Source organism: Acomys russatus, chromosome 19, assembly GCF_903995435.1.
Source record: "Acomys russatus chromosome 19, mAcoRus1.1, whole genome shotgun sequence".
Classification (NCBI taxonomy): Eukaryota; Metazoa; Chordata; class Mammalia; order Rodentia; family Muridae; genus Acomys; species Acomys russatus.
The window spans coordinates 41,719,378-41,733,503 of record NC_067155.1 but is presented as its reverse complement, the minus strand read 5'-3'; the positions used below and the strand labels follow the sequence as shown (position 1 = coordinate 41,733,503).

General features: G+C 43.5%; 1 protein-coding gene across 2 annotated transcripts in view; it reads left to right on the top strand.

The window, feature by feature from the left end:
• Baz1b (bromodomain adjacent to zinc finger domain 1B) overlaps positions 1–14,126 on the top strand; it is a 65,355-nt gene that overhangs the window by 43,863 nt on the left and 7,366 nt on the right. For both annotated transcript variants that reach the window (XM_051161257.1, XM_051161256.1), the window contains 5 exons: positions 1,583–1,685; positions 3,845–3,943; positions 4,660–4,837; positions 6,753–6,935; positions 11,982–12,129. In XM_051161257.1, coding sequence (XP_051017214.1) covers positions 1,583–1,685; positions 3,845–3,943; positions 4,660–4,837; positions 6,753–6,935; positions 11,982–12,129 — 711 coding nt within the window. The remainder of the gene's footprint in view (positions 1–1,582; positions 1,686–3,844; positions 3,944–4,659; positions 4,838–6,752; positions 6,936–11,981; positions 12,130–14,126) is intronic.

Genomic DNA, 14,126 nt, shown 5'->3' with positions numbered 1-14,126 from the left:
GGTGTTAGCAGCATCTCCGCCTCTGCCCACTAGATGTCAGTAGCCATGTGCAAATGGCTCCAGGTCCTGGCAGGCAGCTCTGCACCCTGTTGAGAATCACCTAAGGAGATACCCTCTCAAGGACTATAGTTCTCTAAGATGTTGCTTTTTGTTTGTTTGTTTGTTTGAAGTAGTGCTTGATTTTTGAGACACTCCTAATAACAAACTTAGTACTCACAGAGTTATCAGTAAGAAAACCACTAATTTCTTCCAAAAACATTAAGGCTATTTCATAGTAAGCTATTTTAAGTACAGATTATATTACCACCTTGCAGGACATTTTGCTTTTGGTGTACTTCACACACGTGTGAGGCAGTTGAACTAGAGAACAGTTGACTGTGGAGTCAGGACTTTCAGACTTGGAAGTGATTCCAGCAGAGTGTGGGGCTATTTGATACAGTTGTGTTTCAAAAGCTTATCTAGAGCATCCTAGTGGGGTTTCTTCTATATTACATTATGTGTTTGTGTGTATGTGTGGGTGCATGCATGTAGAAGTCAGAGGACAACTTGTAGGAGTTGGCTCTCTCTCCCGTGTTGGTCCTGGGGATTACACTCAGGTCTGCAGGCCTGGTGGCAGGCACCTTTACCTACTGGGCCAGGTATTTTTAATTTTATGAAGCATAGAAGTTGCTGGCCTGGAGTTCACAGAGATCTCCTTGCCTCAGCCTCCCAGGTGCTGGAATTAATGGTGTGCACCACCACAACCCTAAAGATCAGTTTGCTTAGGGTTTAAACTGTGCAGCTGTTGAACTGTAGAAAATAAACATAGATGTTCTCAACTTCAGTGTTGTGTCTGATAATCCTATCAGACATTTAAAGTACTGCATGCTGAAAAAGCATGTAATAGACCTACCCTACCAGATGTATAGCTTAGCCCCATAGCTACTACTTGCAGTGTGAGGGTCTGGTGTTCTCCCTGGTGGAGGCATGGTTGTCTAGCATTGTAAAAGTGCAAATTCCAGCCCCAGAAAAGACTTAGAATACAGCTTTCAATACCAACTGGGTATCACTATTGCTGTAAAACAAAAGAGATGGGGACCATATGAGGCTCAGTATACTACTCAGACGATATTAATATCCACTGCTTTAAGATTTGGATTGACTGATTGTTTTTTTGAGACAGGGTTTCTCAGGGTTAGGGTTAGGCTGACCTGGACTTGCTTTGTAGACCAGGCTGGCCTCGAACTCACAGACATCTGCCTGCCTCTGCCTCCCAAGTGATGGGATTAAAGGCAAGCGCCACCACACCTGGCTAAATTTGAAATTTTTTTTAACAAAGATATTTTCTCAAGGTTTGGATTTTGAGTTTTCTTTGTACTATAACTTTATTATGTAATAATTGTACATAACATAAATACTTGTGAATCTGGGAACGGGAGTGCTTTAGATATTTCTTAAATGTTAGTTTAAATTTAACTTTTTGGTAATTATAAGCATGCTCTGTGTTTAATAGGCAGCCTCTGTGTATCATGGTCTGCTTAAGTTTTCTTAACAAGGACTTGGGTTTTTAATCTAGTAAACTTAACATTGGTATTTTTCTTAGGTAAAAAAGCAAACATAGGCAAGAGTGCAAGTGTGAACACACACCATGGATCAGCACTAGAAGCTGTGGAGACCACTGTGCCCAAACAAGGACAGAACCTATGGTAAGAGGAACACCCACTGGCTTGTTCAGTTGTTTTTTTTGTTGTTGTTGTTTTTGTTTTTTTTTTTTTGGTTTTTCGAGACAGGGTCTCTCTGTGTAGCCTTGGCCATCCTGGACTCACTTTGTAGACCAGGGCTGGCCTCAAACTCACAGCGATCCGCCTGCCTCTGCCTCCCAAGTGCTGGGATTAAAGGCATGCGCCACCACGCCCGGCTTGTTCAGTTGTTTTGTTTGTTTGTTTTGTGGGGGTTTTTTTGTGGGTTTTTTTTGGGGGGGCGGCTGTTGTTTTGTTTTCAAGATACAGTTTCTCTGTGTAGCCCTGGCTGTCCTAGACTCAATTTGTAGACCAGGCTTGCCTCAAACTCACAGCATTTCACCTGCCTCTGCCTCCTGAGTGCTGGGATTAAAGGTGTACCCAGCTGGCTTGTTCAGTTTTATTCCTTTCCTATGTTAAGGAAGAAAATATTTAAAACAGGGACATTAAGGATATTTTGTGTTGTTTAGTTTTTGCATATCAAAGCTTACTTGGGAGCAAGGGCTGTGACTCAGCCGAGTGCTTGCCAGTGTGAGTGAAGCCCTGAGTTGCACCTCCATTAGTTTTGCTTGTTTGTTAGTGTTTTTTGTTTTGTTTTGTTTCTGAGACAGAGTTTCTCTGTGTAGCCTTGGCTTTCCTAGATTCACTTTGTAGACCATGCTGGCCTCGAACTCACAGAGATCCTTCTGCCTCCTGAGAGCTGGGGTCACAGGCATGTGCCACCATGTCCACCTGACTCCATTAGCTCTTAGGCAGTGTGGTGGTGTATTCCTGTCTCCCAGCAGGCAGGAGATGGAAGCAGGACATACCAACTCCAGGACCTGCCTCAAAAGAAAGAAAGCAAAAAAACCTCACTGCTTTAAAGCCACATGTCATCTTTGGTAAATAGCTATTTTTCTCAAAGCTGATGAGTGGATTTCCCTGCTTGTTTTCATTTGGCTTCTGTTTCTGAGATAAACGCTGTGGCCTAAAACAGTTTGCGGAGGACAACAGTTATTTTAACTCATAGGTTACAATCCGTCCTCCAGGGAAGCCAGGCAGGAGTTCATGTCAGGAGTCACAGGGATGCTGTTTACTGCCTTGTTCACAGGCTTGCCTTTAGCTTTCTTTCTTCCCACCTGCTTACAGGTGGTGCTGTCTACAGCGGGCTGGGCCCTCCTCTATCAAAGCAATCAAATGCCCCATAGACCTATTTGATGAGAGCAGGTCCTCAATTGAGGGTCCTTCTTCCCACGTGTGTCCAACTGACAACCTAGATTAGCTATCAGACCCCTTTATGCTATAATTTGTAAATTATATGCTAGATTTATCCCCAATTCTTGAGACACAAGAGCCTTACACTGTAGCTCAGGTGAGCATGGAGTTCACTGTGTGGCCATGCTGGCTTTGAGCCCATCTGTTCTTCTTGCCTTAGCTTCCCAATGTACTAGGACTGCAGCGTGTACCACCAAGTCTGCTGTGTAATGCATCTTAAGTAGCACTGCCAAATGCTGCTGATTTTGTTTAGGAATATTGAAGTATTTTGAATTTGTGATTACACTTTATAAACCTTGTATAAATTAAAATTAAGGTACATAAATTAAGTAAATTCTACCCATTGGGGAAAAAATTGAAAGTAGCAATTGGTCTGTCTGAATGTACAATTCTGCTTTTACGGAAAGAGGTAGATTTTGAAAAGGTCTTTGCTACTTTTAATTATATAAAATGTATTTGGTGCAGTCACCTATATCTGAGCTGTTATACTTTGAGATATAAACTTTTTAGAGTTGTTTGAACAGTTTTATAAATTCTGTCTCTGAGCTAAGCAATGGTGTCAATCCCAGCAGAGAGACAGAAGCAGGTGGATTTCTGAGTTCAAGGCTAGCCTTCTATACAGACTGAGAAACCCTGTCTCAGAAAAACAAACAAAATCTCTGTTTTGTAGCAGGAGACCTTGGCTCCTCTCATAGCTTAGAATAAAGTTAACATTAGGCCTCATGGGAATAGTAAATTAGGTATTCTAGCGGTAGACTTTAGATTGAAAACAGTTTGGAATTCTGCATTTCTCCCTCACTGTCAACTGAGACTAATACACTGCTTGATTTTAAATGTTCTTCCCACTTGTAAGGTTTGTTCTGCTTCTACAGGTTTCTATGTGATAGTCAGAAGGAACTGGACGAGTTGCTAAATGGCCTTCATCCGCAGGGAATAAGAGAAAGTCAGCTTAAAGAGAGACTGGAGAAAAGGTAAATATTTCTTATTCATATCTTCTCGGTGTAAATGTAAATCTGGTGCAGGTGTCAAGGAGCTCTTGGCTAGAACTGTGTACAGCCATACCTGACTTTTTGTTGATAGTCTATTAAAATAAAGTTACAAAAATAAGTCTGTAACCTTTGATGTTGATAAAGCTTATTATTATCTTTAAGTATCATGTTTATTTGGAAAGATACACATTTAGCTTATATATGATCCAGGGTAGCATAATTGCTTCTTGACTAGTGTGTGCCCTGCACCAAGCAGTGAGCCATTGTAGTTATTGCGAAATGCATTCCTACCTGAATTAGTTGTTCAAAACTGGTTTTGTCGTTATTCATGGTCAGCCAAAGGCACAAGTGTCACAATTGCCTACCAGTTGATAAGTAGAAAGACAGAGTGTGACCTGCCCAAACATCATGCTGTTTACTTACAGAAGGGATTACACATGCAGACAAAAAACCCACATACATTAAGTAAATAAATAAGCACTGGTTTGTGCAGCTACATGGCTAAGTGTCGGAATGTTACACTAGGCAAAAGAGGACAAACAGAAAAGGCCACATGTTGTATGATTCTGTTTATGTGAAGCACCAGCATCCAGTATAGGATAACACAGAAACAGAGCTGGTTATTGGCTGCTGGGGGATGCAGAAGTACTTCTGAAAGTTTCTGTATACCTCCTTTTTTCCTGTCCCACCTCCTGTAGGTACCAAGAAATTACTCACTCTATTTATCTGGCTCGGAAGCCAAATTTGGGTCTAAAATCTTGTGATGGCAACCAGGAGCTCTTAAACTTCCTGAGGAGTGATCTTATTGAAGTGGCCACGCGGCTGCAGAAAGGAGGCCTTGGCTACATGGAGGGAACGGCCGAGTTTGAAGCCCGGGTAAGAGTGCAAGGAAATGCTCTTGGAAAACTGCTGCTCTCAGAAACTCAGCTTGTAGTCCTTTCCAGAGCTGGTGTCTTAACCTGCTAACGTAAAGCTAGGATCATATTTCAGTTTGGGTTTGTTTTACATAATACATGTGGAACCAAAAGATTATGTGTATAATTTTTTCTTTGTCATCTCTTTTGTTTGCTAAATATGAAGAAATTTGCCAAATCCAGTTCTTTCTCTTGCTCACACTGGGTTATTTTTCTTTCTGGCTTGATTTTTTTTCTTCAGGCAGGGTTTGCCACATGGCCCAGCCAGAACTCACTGTATAGATGAGGTTGGCCTCGAGCACACGTCATCTCTTGATTCTGCTTCCCTAGTGTGGGAGTGAAGGTGCACAGCATCACACTTGACTCTCTTCTTTAATATTGGCATTCCTATTGTGACTGACAAGACAGTAGTGCGCAGTGCCTAAGAGCACACTGTTGTAAGCGGAAGGAGTGGCTCTTATAGAGCACCCATGTCAGGCAGCTTACAACTGTCCTTTCAGAGGATCAGATACTGGCTCCTTTGGGCATTGCAGTCATGTACACATAGGCCAAGCAGGTGTGTGGATATGATTAAAACAATTAATTAATTAAATTTTAAAAATGGTATTGCATGCCTTTAATCCCAGCACTTGAAGCACAGGCAAGCAGGTCTTTATGATTTGGGAGCCAGCCTGGTCTACATAGTGAGTTCCAGTCTGCTAGGGTTACCTAGTGAGACTTGGTATCAAAAAATATTTTTGTTCTTGTTTGTTTTGGTTGGTTGGTTTTTGTTTGTTTGTTTTGGTTTGGTTTTTGGTTTTTGAGACAGGGTTTCTCTGTGTAATCTTAGTTTTCCTGGACTTGCTTTGTAGACCAGGCTGGCCTCGAACTCTGCCTGCCTCTGCCTCCCGAGTGTTGGGGTTAAAAGCTTGTAGCACCACTGCCAGCTGTAAAGTTTATTTTCGCTATGTATGTGGGTATGTGCACCTGTGTTCTTGTGTACCACCACACCTGGCTAGTTTTTGTTTTTTTTTTTTTTTTTTTTTTTTTTTTAATGTTTAGTTTTTCCTTTTCTCTTGAGAAAGGGAATCACTGTGTAGCCTTGGCTGGCCAGGAATTTGATAAGTCGACCAGCCTGGCTTCCGACTCCAAGATCTGCCTGCCTCTGCGTCCCACATGCTGGGATTAAAAGCTTGTAGCACCACTTCCAGCTGTAAAGTTTATTTTCACTATGTGTGTGGGTATGTGCACCAGCTGGACGTGCTGGATCCCACTGGAGATGGATTAACTGGTGACTGAGCCTCCTAACAACTTAACTCTGGCGATCTGCAAGAGCAGTACACACTCGAAGCTGCTGAGCCCTCTCTGCAGCTCTGTAAAAAACATAATTTTGATTGATAATGACTTAGTGCCTGCCTCTTCATCCATACAGTAAACAAAGGCGCAGTGGAGATGGGAGAACATAAAGCTCAGAGCTTGACTCAGCCAGAAAGTCAGGAAAGCGCGCGTCTTCTCAGACTGTCTTTGTTTTTCTTCCTGTGTTTTATTTCTGGTTTGTTTTTTGTGGTGCTGGGGTTTAAACATATGGCCTCACACATGCTAGGCACACCCTCTGTGCCTCCACCCTCTAGTTGCCCTTCGTGTAGTAGGAAGTGACTACTGACTGGATGGACTCCTTGGAGTAGATGGGACTTCAGCATTCCCTGGGGAAGTGGAAGCAGTCAGGAGCTGTTAGGTCCACAGCCCTGTTAACTAAGGCGTGCAGGTGTTTGCCTAAGAGTTCTGGTGTTTGCCTTAACGTTGTTTGGGAATTTATAGGCAGACTCCTCTTTTTTTTTTTTTTTTTTTTTTGGTCGTCTTGTCCTCCTCTCAGTCTCATTTTTAAACCTTTCCTATAGGTCATTTCCTTAGAGAAACTGAAGGATTTTGGTGAATGCGTCATTGCCCTTCAGGCCAGTGTCATAAAGAAGTTTCTGCAAGGATTCATGGCTCCCAAACAGAAGAAAAGGAAACTCCAAAGTGAAGATTCCACAAAGTCTGAGGAAGTGGATGAAGAGAAAAAAATGGTCGAGGAAGCAAAGGTATTCAGTTACTGAATCTAAGTTGTGAGTCCTTGCTTTAGAGAGGCAGCCACATGGCAGAACAAGCTGCTTGAGTTTCCTATTTGCGGTCTAAGAGATCCCTGCGTGTTGAGAACTTAGTAAGGTAGAAAGTGCACAACAGCGCTTGTCCTGTGGCACAGCATCATCCAGCCTTGCTTATGCTGTAAAGCCCCAGTTCTTTCCCCAGTGATGGTGTGGCCAGCTTTGGCTGTGACTCCATGCTCTTTGCTCAGCCTGTGCTGCCATGTTATTGCTGGCTCAGGAAAGATGGCCGTTTACATAGGGATCCCTTTCATACCACTCAACACTCAACCCACCTGGTGCAGCCCTGTGATCCTGGCTCTCAGGAGGCTGAGTCAGGCAGGTCTCTGAGTTCAAGGCTGGGACAGCCAGGGCTACATAGAGACTTTGCCTTGGGCTGGGGGTGGGGGGAAGGGGTGTAGATGGAAGCCATCTGTGTAGGAGGGGTGGTGCTTAGGCTAACATGTGAGGGTGTCAGAGCTTCCCAGCAGTAGGCGAGGGGGCTGGCTCTGAAGAATAGTGAATGAGTCCTTAAGTGCAGAACAAAAGGAAATTTGTCTGGTGGTTACACACAAATCTATTTAGTTTTATTTTTATTTAGCCAATGCTCTCCCTATGCTGGCCTAGAACTCTTTATTTAAACGAGACTGGCCTTAAACTCAGAGATTCTACCTGCTTCTGTGATTAAACATCTATGCTGACATACCTGGCCTTTTGTTTTTTGTTTTTTAAATACAGGGTCTTACGTAGTCCCAGCTGAGTGAGTCCTCTTACTTTTGCCTCTTAAGCATCACCACAGCCGTCTACTCTCAGGGGCTGCAGAGATACCAAGGCAGTTGAGACATTGCCTACTTTTCCAGAGGACCAGCTTTAATTTCCAGAACCCTCATGTCAGCTTACCATCTGTAACAAGCCCTCTTATTGTGCATATGTGATTGCAAGCAAAAATACTCAAGAGTAGATTGCCTGCTCTTTCTAAAATACCTCAAGAGTTGGTACACAGTTGTATTTCCCCTTACTTTTCTTAGGCCACAGTGATATATGATTCAGGGAGTAAGAGGCTAGTTTGCTTCATAGTAGGACTTCCTGCCTGTCTTAGTATTTTACTGGGACATTCCTTCAAGTGAGTTCTTTCGATGGCTTTTAGCACCTAGATAACATAGGTGATCTCTAAGACATTTCCTGCCTCAGGTCCCCGAGTGTTGCGGTTACAGACCTGAGCCACCAGACCTGTCTTAAACTTCCTTATTAATTTAATCATGTTCATTTATGAGTACAGTGTGACAATTCAGCCTGTACAGTATATATACTGACCAAATCAGAGTAGATTGCATTCCGTTTTTAAAAACACTCTACAGTTCATTGTATATATTTATGAGATGCTGTTTTGCTACATGGGTTTTGTTTTTAACCAGGCTTTCTGTTTTGTTTTGTTTTATTCTTATTTGTGTGTGTTGTCAGCCACAGAAAGTCTACAGAGGTCAGAGAACAACTTGCAGGAGTCAGTTCTTTGATCATGTGATCTCAGGGGGAGGATTCTGACTGTTGGGCTTGGTGGCAGTTACCTTTATCCTATGAGCCATGTTGCCCCTTAACCCAGCTTTGTACTGATTTTTATTGGAAAGCTCTTGGAAGAGCCTGGTCTTTCCTGGCTGTTTATTTTTTCTGTGACATTTTCTTTTTACTGAGGACCAACAGATAATTAAGTCCCATTAAGGTCCCTTTGTGTAATAAACCCTGAGCTGAAATAAAATGTCCAGAGTGCAAAAGTGGGGAGCTTCTTGGAAAATCTGTTCAGCTGCTTGCTGAGTGGTTCTGCAGTATCCTCTTCTAAGCGGTATCCTGCCCCGTAGCTCCCCCCAAAGGTCAGCTTTGCCACAGCTCAAAATTTTCCACTGCCCTCTGCTTTGAAAGTTTCCACTGAATAAGAGCCAGAGCATCCTTGGCTGGCACAGGAGTTTATGTCAGCCTGACCTCTGAGCTTCAGTTTCTTTAGTTCTATGAGATCGTTGCCCAGGTCTTTTTAGTAGTAATAAATGATCCGGGGCGGGGGTTGGTTTGTTTGTTTTTTTAATTATAAAAAATTTTGTTCATTTTCACTTATGTGTATGCCTGCTTGACTGTATATGCACCACGTGCAGACAGGGCTCTCAGAAGCCAGAAAAAGGCATCAGCTCCCCTGTTGGTAGGCAATTGTCCACTATCTGATGTGGGTGCTAGAGACTGAACTGCAGTCCTCTACGAGAGCTGCAAGTTCTCTTAACTGCTGAGCCAACCCTCCAGTCCTAATCTGGTATATAATGCCTATTTTGTTTCCAAAAATTGACAATGATGTATACTTTAGGAAGAATCTCATATTTGGCATTCTCCCTTTCTGCCTCTGTATTTCTCTTCTCTTCTCCTCTCGTCCTGTCTCTTTTGAGACTGGACCTTACCATGTAGCCCAGGCTGGCCTCAAACCCGTAATAATTCTGTCTCAGCCTCTTGAGTGTTGACATAACAGATCTGTGCCACTATGCCCAGATTTGTTTGACAACTGTTACCAGTCACATAATTTTTACTTTCTATTTGCTTGTTTTTATGAAACAAGGTTTCACTCTGTAGCCTAGGCTTACCTTGGTAATCACCTCTTAGTGATCCTCCTGCCTTAGCCTCCCAAGATCTGAGCGACCACAAGAGTCTGACTAACACAGCCAGCAGAAAATGATTTGAGGGAGGCAAGAAGGCAGTTTGGTTCAAAGTGACTGACTAGTGTTGGGTCAAACCAACACCTTGAGTAATTTATTTTAGGCATTTTATTTGAAAGATTTATTTATTATTTGTACAGTATTCTGCTCACGTGTGTGCCTGCATTCCAGAAGAGGGAGCCACCGTGTGGGTGCTGGAATGTGAACTCAGGACCTTTGGAAGAACAGACAGTGTTCTTAACCTCCAAGCCATCTCTCCAGCTCCAGCCCCTATTTTAGGCTTTTTTTTTTTCCCTCCTCCTCTTCGTTTTTCAGTAGAGGGTTTCTCTGTGTATCCTTCACTGACCTGGACTTGGCTTTGTAGACCAGGCTGGCCTTGAACTCACAGCAATCTGCCTACCTCTGCCTCCCAAGTGCTGGGATTAAAGGCATGTGCCGCCATGCCCGGTTATTTTAGGTATTTTTAAGTACAGCACAACTTGATGAAAACTTATAAAGCACAGAGTAAGCTAAATAACAATCGGAGGTGACTACATCAAAACCTTTTGTAAAGTACATGCGATACCTTCCATTGAGATAAGTTCTGTAGATTGACTGAGAAAACACAACTTGGGATCAGAGTGTAGGGGAGGGTGTGTTGTGGTCTCCAGGCACACAGGCATCACAGAGGTCACAGGCTAGAACACATGTCTGCTCCCAGTGTTCTGGGAGGATAAGAAGTTATGCATCCCTTCCTTTGAAGCAAAAACCCTGTGTGTTCAGCATTCCAGTTTCTCTAGTGCTTATCTCTGAGCACAAGGACTCTTTTGCCTCCCACAAGCTACCAGGCCTGGCCCTTAACTTTTCTTCATTATTTTAGTTATTAAAATTTATAGTGTGCAATATAACTCAGTGTGTATACAGCATATATATAATCAAGTCAGAGTAGTGAGCGTTCCCCCTCTTTAAACACACTTCATTTTTGTAATTAATTACGTTGTTTTGTTTTTTGTTTTTCAAGACAATTTCTCTGTATAGCTCTGACCATTCTGGAACTTCCTCTGTAGACCTGGTTGGCTTCTAAGTCAGAGAGATCCACCTGCCTCTACTTCTGGGTCCTGAGACCTGGGATTAAAGGCCTGTGCCACCACTGCCCATCTAGATTTTCTTAATTTATGCATATGAATGATTTGCCTGTTTGTGTGTGTGCATGTAGCACATGGGGTAAGAAGAGGGAGGATGTTGGATCCCATGAATTGAATTACAGATTCTTGGAAACCACCATGTGGATACTGAGAACTACACCCAGGTCCTCTGCAAGAGCAGCAAGTGCTCTTAACCACCTTGCTATCTCTAGCCTCATTTAAACACCCTAAAAGTTCATTAATACCTAATAATTGAGCATATTTAAGAGGTACTATGTAGTATTTAAAAGTACGAACTGGCTTGTGAATTTGCCTGTCTTTCTGATGCAAGTTCCCCATCGATGTTTCATATGACAGCCCTGTAGTGGGGTGTTCTGTCAAAGTAGCAAAGCTTTCCATTTTGAATGGTATTTTGTGCAGCCTTCCATCCCTTCCAGAGTCACGATAGCTGACTTGCTAGTGTTAACCAAAGGGGCTGCTGGTGTGGTTTGACATGTAAGTTCCTTCCTGGATACTGTTCACTTCCTAACCAGAGGCTCATTGTCAGCATGCCAAGCTGGGGCACTTGAATGGTCGAGCAGAGGAAGGTGCCGACTGAGCCATCTCATTGACCTCAGACACCCACTTTATAGGGGGAAAGTGTCGTGTTTACCACTCAGATTCTAATCCTATCCCTCCACCGTTCATTCTAACTATGGCTAATTCTAGTTCAGCTTGCATTTCCTGGTGATGTAAGGGGAGTGCAAAGCATGTACTGGTGGTGAATGTTCAGGATTAATCGGACAAACCCCAAGACGTGAGAAATTTCACTTTTGTTAAAGTAATGCGCAGATGAGAGGAGAGCTACACAAAAAAGAGGTACACAAAAAAGAGTGGGAAGCTTCAAGGATAAGACTTACCTTATCTGGGCCTGAACGAATGACTCAGTAACTAACGTTTCCTGGGCCATATTTGATGTTGCTTGCAAGTGTTTATCCCACTTCTAAATGATGTGACACCCTTCAGCCATCCCAATGGAGGAGACCTCACATTGCTTCTCACTACTGCATGCTTACGTTTCTCATCCTTTGAGACCTTGATGGGGTAATTTAATGGGAGGCAGGTATCTTTGGAACTCTATTACATCTTAACATGTTCTTAGTGCTCTGTTGTCTTTGAGGTCATAATACCAAGCTGTTTTACTTCGTGCTTAGGTCGCCTCTGCACTGGAAAAATGGAAAACAGCAATCCGTGAAGCACAGACCTTTTCCAGAATGCACGTTCTACTTGGGATGCTTGATGCATGTATCAAGTGGGATATGTCTGCAGAAAACGCTAGATGCAAAGTTTGTCGAAAGAAAGGTATGCATCGAGGAGAAGAGTTGCTCGTCTGATTGTTTGGGGCTAGGCTGTCCACTCTCAAAATCTTCTTTATCTGAAGGAATTTTTGGTTTTGTTTTTTGATTATTCAAGAAAAGGTTTCTCTGTGTATCCCTGGCTGTCCTTGAACTCACTCTATAGACCAGGCTGGCCTTGGACTCGGAGATCTGCCTGCCTCTGCCTCCCCAGTGCTGCAGTAATAGGCGTGCGTGCTAGTCTGCCACCCCCATCTTCTGAAGGAATTTTAGCACACCGTTTTTCTCCTCTCTCCTGTGCAAATTCTCAGTGTGGTGGGTAGGGCAGTTCTTTTCCTTTGCAGTCAGCACCATGCTGGTGAGCATGCATAAACATCTGCAGTGGATGGCTGAAACAGCTGCTCAGTCTTCAGTTTATACAAGTGTGTCCAGCAGAGGGCACTGTTTGCTCATTGCACACCCAGACCTGAGTGCAGAGCAGAGCATTCAGAAATGAGTTTTGGTTTTGGTTTTTCGAGACATGGTTTCTCTGTGTAGCCTTGGCTGTCCTGGACTCACTTTATAGACCAGGCTGTGCTGAACTCACAGAGATCCGCCTGCCTCTGCCTCGCCGAGTGCCAGGATCAAGGTCATGCGCCACCACACCCGGCTGGAAATGTTTTGTACTGAGCTCTTCCACGTGATTTACTTCTCCTTGACTAGTGCTTCCCTCTGAACTATCAGTGTTCAGAGAATGAAGCACTGTGGACTCAGTTGCTGCAAAACTGACCTTGAAAGGTGGTTGGAAAAGGAAGCTAATCATGTGACGTTCACACCGTATGTTTTTTAATGTAAAGAAACCAGGTCATAGTCAGGCGGTATTGGTGCCTTTAATCCCAGCACTTGGGAGGCAGAGGCAGGCGGATCGCTGTGAGTTTGAGGCCAGCATGGTCTACAAAGTGAGTCCAGGATGGCCAAGGCTACACAGAGAGACCTTGTCTCGAAAAACAAAAAAAAAAAAAGAAGAAGAAGAAGAAGAAAGAAAAGAAACCTGGTCACTGAGGACCCAAGCCAGAGTTTTGGGTCCACAAAGAACAACAGAATCTCCAGCCATTTCCTGATTTTTGTTGCCTTTTGGTTAAAATACCCACGCTATCGAATAGCATTCTTCCTTCCTTCCTTTCTTTTATTTATTTACTTACTTACTTTGACATGGGGTCTCATTTTGTAACTCTGGCTGGCCTGGAACTCAAAAATATCCACCTGCTTCTGCCTCTTGAGTGCTGGAATTAATGGAGTATGCCACCATGCCCAGTCAGCTCTTAGTAAATATTAATTGTCCTGCCCTGATTCTTGGTAGTTCTGAGAAGGTGAGTTAGGAACTCTCCCTAAATTGTCCAGTTTTCAGAAAATAAATGCATTAAAAAAATAAAATAAGAACAGGCTGGAAAGATGGCTTAGTTGGTAAAACACGTGCACATAACCATGGGGTGACTATAGTTCCGCTGCTGCACCCACATAAATGTAGACTGGGAATTGGTGGTTGAACTGTCCGGGCTGCTAGGAAATAGAGAGAAGGGGACTTCACGGACCGTGTTCAGCTCTGGGTTCAAGTGAGAGACCCTGTGTCAGTGTATAAGGTGGGAAGCTGTCAGAACAGGAAACCTCGGGTCAGCCTCTAGCCTCCACACATGCACACACAAAACAACAGCTGACTTTGATGCTATCTATGTACCTGCAGTCTCATCATTTGGGAGGCAGGGACAGGAGGTTCTCCCCAAGTTCCGGGTCAGTGCGGGCTATGCAGTGAAACCTTGTCTTAAAAGAAAGAAAAAAAAGGAGCTGGAGTGATGCTTAGCCCTCACAATGCTTGATGCTTTTCTGGAGGATCCATGTTGGACAGTTCCTGTAACTCCAGCTCCAGGGGCTCTGGTGCTCTCTCTGGCTTCACAGACTCACAAACACACATGGCATACTCTCCCACAGACACACACAGACAGAAATAAAAATAAGGCTTTAACAAGA